Genomic DNA, 7,283 nt, shown 5'->3' with positions numbered 1-7,283 from the left:
GTTTAACGGTGCCAGGAGACGTTGGGAAATAAAGCCATGTTTTCGCTTGTTTATGATAACATCRGGGACGAGGCAGGAAAGCGGAAACAGCTGAACGTCACGTGAGGTAAATATGCGCTACGTCAGAATTTATTCGGCAAACGTGTTTCCATCTCCCGTTTTGTGCATTAACTACTTTGCAAATCATCCAAAAACCACCTCAAGCGAGCGTAAAAACTTTTTAGTAAATTGAGGATTTTTTTTTCGAATTTTGCTGTTTCCATCCGACTTTTTGTTTGCATTTTTAATGCGACACTTCTAAATGCGCATCAAAAAGCGTTGATGGAAACACAGTCAGAGGGATCAGCGGGTTCAGGTCTGCACCTTAAGAAACAGAACCTGTTACTTTTTAACAGCGGACTCTGGATGAAAGCAGCAAAACATCAAAGAAAAAACAGCAGAAATGTCTCAAAACAGCCGAAATTTAGCTAGCATTAAAATAAAAATAATAAATGTTTTAATTTTTTTTAAATAAATATTCCTTATTTTCTTCTTTGTATATTTTTTGTTTTGTGTTTGGAGGTTATTTTTTGACTGAACTTGTTTAGTGAGAAAAGGGGCAGATTTAAGACTTTTTCTTCTTCTGCTACTTTTCACTTAATTTATGATTTGGATTTTTATTTATATTGAATTTATGTTGTTTTGTGTTAAATGAATAAACTGTAGTTTATAAAACCAGTAAAAATCCTTGTCGTGTGTCGAGCTGTGAAATCTGACATTACTACATTAAACGGTTAAAGCTCTTAGTGCCCACAGTTTGTTTTAGCTTTGTTAGCCATGTTGGCATGCTAATTAGCTTTCAGCGTGTGGTGCGAATCGCTTTCGGCTTCTACCGTCAAGAGGTAGCTCAACACCTTTAAATTTGATTGAGTTGAAGGTGAAAAAACCTAATTCATATGCTAATGCAATATGCTAAACAAGGCTAAAAGTAGCTAAAATTAGCAAAAAGTAGCAGAAACGTTGAAATTGGCAGACATGATGAAAGCACTGAAGAAACATTTAAAAAACTACAATATTAAGAACTAAAAAGTTACAATTAAATGTAAAATAGCTAAACAGCTGAAGTTAGCACAAATATTTAAAATGTAGCTAAGAAAACTGAAATGAGCTAAAATAAGCAGGAGAAAGTTAGCTGAAACCAGAAAGAACTGTAAATGACTACAAACTGTGAAACTAGCTTGAAAAACTAAATTTAGCAAAGAACAGCTAAACAGAAAACCAAAAATGCAGAAAACAGCTGCAACCGTCAGAAAGCAGCTGAAAGAAGCATTYAAAAGCTTTGATTAGCTAAAAAGAAGTTGAAAGAAGCACAAAAATATGGAAATTAGCAGAAAGGAGCAGAATTATGGCTGAAAGAAWAGCTAAAATTAGCAAAAAAAAGAAGTTAAAATGAGCATAAAGCATTTTTAAAAAGCAGAACCAGAAAAGAGAATTAAATTTTCAGTAAAGATTTATAAACATTTTTAATGTTTTTAAGGATGTTAAAGATGGCTGCCTTCATTTTCTCTGTGGAAATAACGTCTGAATAGAAAAAGAGCTAAAAAAGAAAAGTTGCTGAAGTAAKTGCCCAGGTCGATTCCTACAAATACTTTAATAAACAAACAATCAAGAGAAACAGGAGAGATTCACATTACTGGTYTTTCAGCCTCACCTGTGCATGAGATGAGGTGGAGTTTAGGCTCCTCCTCCCCTGTCGTTTCTCCTCCCCCTCGACCTGATTGGCCGGGCTGGGGCAGCGAGGGGGCGTGGTGCAGGAGGACAGGGAGGAGGTGGACCGGTTGTAGAACAGGCTGATGGAGGAGGAGATCCTGTGGAGGCGGTCCAGGCGGGCCGCCTCGCTCCCGGTCCCGGCCCCGCCCTCCTCCTGGACGATCTGGTCCAGGTCGGTCCCCAGGCTGCGGCACATCCTGCGCCTGAGGCGYCTGCTGAGGCGCCGCGCCACCGCCGACCGCAGCTGGACCTGAGGAGAGGAGGRGGAGCCCTCGCTCGACTCCGCCTCCTCGCGGTCGTCGTAGAGATCGCCTGCGGGACGGAGGAGGAAAACCTCACACCGCGAGCTTCGGTACCGCGTGACGTGAACCGGTACGGACCGGGGTCTCACCTGTGGAGAGGTGCCACGGCTGGGCCCGCGGGCCGAGGAGCTGCTCGTCACGGAGACACTCGGTGGAGCGGGACAGAGGAGACAGACGCTCCGCGCTGAGCTCCTCCTCGTACAGGTGTCCTGTGGAGCGGTGCCACGCCGCAGGCTGGTACCCCACAGGCTGGTACCCCACAGGCTGGTACCCCACAGGCTGGTACCCCACAGGCTGGTACCCCACAGGCTGGTACCCCGCAGACCTCTGGACCTCCTGGAGGGTCCTCAGACCTGCAGGTTCTTCTGTCGACAGGAACATATTGAAATATTTACGTATTTTCATAAAAAATGTAAACGATCGGTTCTAACGAGGCGCGGTTCTGGACTGAACCAAACCAGAACTTTGAGTTCAGGTCTTTGGTACCTGCTCGGGTCCCCTCAGGGATGCTGGTCCACCSTGGAGTTCCGGAGGAGCCGGACTGACGCTGGTCCTCAGCTGATAGTCTGAGGATGCTGCTGGGGCTGGAGGACTGGGTCTGGTTCTGATGGGGCTCCCGTCCTGCAGAGTCCGACTCTGAAGGGAGGCTGCGTCGTCGGGCCGTCTCCATGGGAACAGAACCAGGTCCCGGCCCTCGAGGGACCGGGGTCTCGTCGTCCTCCGGGTGCTGGATGATGATGTTGGGGACGGTCCTTCCTGAGGAAGAGGAGCTGGACCCGGGAGACTCTGGGATGCCGGGTGAGGACCCAGAGATGGTTCTCTCTGGTCCTCCTCCTGGACTTGGTCTCACTGGATCCTCCTCCTCGTCTTTGTCCTCCTCCTCCTCTTCATCCTCCTGGGAGACGGCCGTCTTGTAGCTCGGTCTGTGTTTGAAACGTCGACCAGGAACCTTTTGAGGACCAGGACCCGGTCTGGAGACCAGCGGGCCTCCATAGTGCTCCAARGTCTCCATGGGAACTGAACCAGTTTCCAGTCTTGTTTGGAGCTTCAGGAGGTCTGGAGGGACCGGGATCTCCTCCTGCGTGAGCTGCAGGAGACTCTGAGGTCTTCCTGGGGACTCAGGAGACTCTGGGATGCAGYGGAATGAGGGTAGGGTCCTCCCTGAGTCACTGAGGGGGGCCTTCTGAGTCCACGGTCCTCCTCCTGGACCTGGTCTCACAAGAGCCTCCTCGTCTTTGTCCTCCTCCTCCTCCTCATCTTCATCCTGAGAGACAGCAGACTTGTAGCTCGGTCTGTGTCTGAAGCGGCGAGCAGGACCCTGCTGAAGACCAGGACCTGGTCCTCTGGGGGGTTCTGGTTCCTGAAGTCTCACTGTTGGCAGTCCAAGTCTGGTGTTCTGGTCAGGTCCAGAGGGTTCGGAGAGACCTCCGATCTGATCTGGTCTAATTAAGGGTTCAGGACTGACATAAACCTGTTGTTGACCCCCTACCTGAACCGGTCTAATTACTGGATCAGAACTTATGTTTGCATGTTGTTGACCCCCCATTTGAACATGTCTAACAGCTGGTTCAGGACTTATATTTCTAATGTTTACCTGTTGTTGACCCCCCTTTTGGACCTGTCTAATTACTGGTTCAGGACTTATATTTCTAATGTTTACCTGTTGTTGACCCCCCTTTTGGACCTGTCTAATTACTGGTTCAGGACTTATATTTCTGATGTTTACTTGTTGTTCTTTGGGTTTCTGCGTGATTTTCGTCTCCTCGTTCTTCTGGTTCTTCCCCACGATCCCAGCCGCCTGTAGGACCGCTTCCCGCCTGGTTTCTCCCGGCGGGGGGAGGCTCACCTCCGGCTCTGCGCTGGCGGTCACCGCGGAGGGCTCCGTGTAATTCCCGGCAGGTCCGGGAGAGTCCCGCCCGGCTCCGCCGCCGGAGACATGTCCTCTGAACTTCTTCCTGAGGAGGACGTGAGACGCCCCGTCGACCTGCTTCACGATGGCCACGGAGTTGACGAACTTCTTGAAGAGCTCTCGGTTCCGGTCCCGGTTCTGGGCGTCCTGCAGGAAGGCTCTGAAGTGGACCAGCAGCTCCGAGTTCTTCACCGACCCTCCGCGGCTCTGGAGGAAGAACAGCACCGAGTCCTGGGTGAAATCTGTGGCCATCTCTGCGTGTCTCGCCGCGCGGGTTGTGGATCTCAAAGGTCTCTGCTGGGTTTCTGTCAGGCGATAGTAAGCCCCGCCCACCTCAGGTATTTAACCCCACACTCACCTGACGCATTCCGACAGACAGGTAACCCGGATGTTGAGCAGGATCTCACCACCCAGGTGATAAAAACTGATGTTTTTGACATTTAGCTCATCTTTCAGGGGCGGAGCTAAAGGAAACCGAGGGAGGGGTTCCCCTTGATAAACCCGCTGCCCCCTCAATGCCCCCCCCCAGCACTTTCTTTGTTAGCATAATATCTCATGAAGCGCTGAACTGATTTTAACGAAACTTCCAGAAAATAATCACTGGATGTAWATCTACAAATCCTTAATGTTTGGAGTCAGTGGAATTCAAAATGGCCACCACAGCTAATAAAACTTAGCAAACACAAAAATGGCTGTAACTCAGTCCGTTTTAGAGATATTGAGCTAAAATTTGGTGTGGTAGTAGCACAGAGTTATCTCTTACATTTACTCTGAGCACTAACTGAGAGCACAGACTACAGATCAAAAGTTTAGCATTTACTATTTAAGTCAACTTCATTTGTCTGTTAGCAAAATATCTCTTAAACCAGTGGATGGATTTTATTGAAACTTACAATAAGTGATCATTAGACTCAAATATACAAATGTTTAAAGTTTTGAGTCAACCTGATTAAAGATGGCTGCCACAACAATGTGACATTATCCAACACAAGCTATCACATAATTTACATAATTTTACAGATATTGAGCTAAAATTTGGTACGGTGGTAGCTGAGAGTCATCTCKAACATGTACTTTGGATTCAGATTATCAAAGCTATATTTTTTTCTAATTTTGACTGAAACAGCTACAACTCATCATTTATCACCGTTGATTTTAACCTTAGATTTTTTTTATACAAAATAGTTTCAAAGTTGTTTCTTTGTGACAAGCTGCTGGTGAAAAACCTAAACATCAAATGATTTAATCAATTTTGCATATTTGTTTTACGTAATAAGAATAAAAATATTTCTATATTTTATCAAACTCCACAGATAAAACTGTCTGTTTTTAACTGACTTTATCTAGAAAAAAAAACTAAACAAATAAAAGAATCAAACCGCGCTGACAAAGTGCTTTTATTGAAGAAAAACTTCCGATCAAACGATGAGTCGTTTGTCTTTCTCTGATATTTACAGGGTTTCAACGTCCACAAAATAAACGTGTCGCGTTTACAGATTCGTATCGTACAAAATTAAATATCTTTGGGGGTTTAACTGTTTAGTGATCTTTTGTGTCGTTTTAGTTATTAAATAAAACAGCAGAGGGAAAAAGAAAGAAAAGAAAAGTTTATTCAGATGTTCTGATGTTAGTGTGCCGTAAAATAAAAATGAACCAAGAGTGAAAACAGTGTCGGACTGCGGGAAAGTGCTAAAAGCTGCGTAAACAGACGGAGGTGGTGTTACGGGACGACGTGACGAGCCAAGACGTCCTTCAGACGTCCTTCAGACGTCCTTCAGACTACGATGCTGTGAAACCAGAATCGTTAGTTTCAGTGAGTTGAATGTACATCTGTAGACCTGGACAGGAAGTCCCTCTGGTTTTTGGGGTTTGGTCCTAAAACACAAAAGCTTCCTGGAGGTCCCTGAACGCACCACTGAGATCGTTGACAGACAGTTTTGGGGCGTTTGAGTCTCGTCTTTGTTTAAAAAAAAAAACCAAACAAAATCCTTCGAACGTCCATCGTGGTTCATCTTCACAGTGACGTCACTGTGGTGGGTCTGACAGAGTGGGCGGAGCCTGTAATCCTAAAGGGCGGAGCCAGAGGAGAGCAGGACGTGGACCAGCRGTGGGCCTCGGCCACCTCCGGCGGCAGACTCTCCAGCAGCCGTGCCAGCTGCTCCTCCCCCTGCCGGATGAGGTCGTCCAGGTGGCGCTGGCGGATCAGCAGGGAGGGTTTGGCGCTGACGAAGCGGCGGTAGTCCTGGAGCTGGGCCTCGCTGAGGTAGCCCGACAGGATGGRGTGGACCACCCGCTGCCGGCGGTCCAGGTTCTCCTTCAGCTCCCGGGCGTCTTCGGTTTGGTGAAGGAGCAGGGAGCGCTTGTGATGGAGGGAGTCCTGAGGAGGAGAAAAAAAAAACGGAAACTTTTTACCATAAAATTTCAAATTTCCTTTCAAAGGGTCATCTCAGAGGGTAAAGAAAGTTTTTCTGCCTTTTTCTGCTTTTTAAAAACCAAAACAAATCCAAGAGCCTAAAATATTCACCTTTTTATTTTTAGCTAAATCCATGTCCCCTTATAGTTGCGGGGTACCTCAGGGCGCCAACTTCAGCTCCCCTTTTATTCATTCTAAAGGTTGAGTCAAAAGTCTCAGGACACCCTTTTATTTCAGAAACAAAGCAGAAAATTCAATATCGGAGTACGCCCGCTAGTAACGTGTGAGGGGCTCTATCTTTAAGGCTATGTCCAGAACACGGCCGCCATCTTGAACGCCGTCATATTAGCTCTAAGTCAAATTTTCCCAATGGGACGGGGGTCATGTAGCATATCAAAAAAGACCAGAATTGACTCAGAAATAAATTGCTGCAGTTAGATGTTCAATGTCTCTTGTGATTCAGAAGTTAGACACATTTTCACTTTTATTTTCAAAATAAACGGGTGTCCTGAGACTTTTGACTCACCTGTATATGAAATAGAATGAATAGAATAGAATGCCTTTATTGACATTACACGCTTGCATATCGAGTTTAGAGCCACTCCCACAGAAGTGCAAATACACATTAAAAGAAATAGAAAGAATAAAATAATAAAATGTGCTAAAATATGCCCATATACATCTGCATGTATGTATACATATATATATATACATATATATGCATGTACCTGCACATATACAACAATAAAAAAGGACATAAAAAAGGACAATGTGAGTCAGCTGTAAATGTGAAACTAAAGTAGAAGAAAGTAAAACGACATTATTGCAAATTGTTTAAATATTCACCCCAAAGATCCGGTGCCCCGGCACAAACAGAGCAATGTTGTATATGCTGTTAAGTGCCAGGAGG

At 45.9% G+C, this 7,283-nt stretch overlaps 2 protein-coding genes across 3 annotated transcripts in view; both read right to left on the bottom strand.

Moving 5' to 3' along the window:
* sowahb (sosondowah ankyrin repeat domain family member B) overlaps window positions 1-4,339 on the bottom strand; it is a gene marked incomplete at its 3' end in the record, with an annotated part of 6,150 nt that extends 1,811 nt beyond the window's left edge. The window contains 3 exon segments of the mRNA XM_014024446.1: window positions 1,691-2,061; window positions 2,141-2,416; window positions 2,538-4,339. Coding sequence (XP_013879900.1) covers window positions 1,691-2,061; window positions 2,141-2,416; window positions 2,538-4,212 — 2,322 coding nt within the window. The 5' untranslated portion in view covers window positions 4,213-4,339.
* A 1,000-nt stretch (window positions 4,340-5,339) lies between these two features.
* The window catches only part of shroom3 (shroom family member 3), a gene marked incomplete at its 5' end in the record, with an annotated part of 24,177 nt that continues 22,233 nt past the window's right edge, over window positions 5,340-7,283 (bottom strand). For both annotated transcript variants that reach the window (XM_014024444.1, XM_014024445.1), the window contains 1 exon segment: window positions 5,340-6,337. In XM_014024444.1, coding sequence (XP_013879898.1) covers window positions 5,975-6,337 — 363 coding nt within the window.

This window comes from Austrofundulus limnaeus, unplaced genomic scaffold (genome assembly GCF_001266775.1).
Source record: "Austrofundulus limnaeus strain Quisiro unplaced genomic scaffold, Austrofundulus_limnaeus-1.0 Scaffold423, whole genome shotgun sequence".
NCBI lineage: Eukaryota > Metazoa > Chordata > Actinopteri > Cyprinodontiformes > Rivulidae > Austrofundulus > Austrofundulus limnaeus.
The sequence above is the reverse complement of the archived record's forward strand: the minus strand, read 5'-3'. Positions and strand labels throughout refer to the sequence as shown.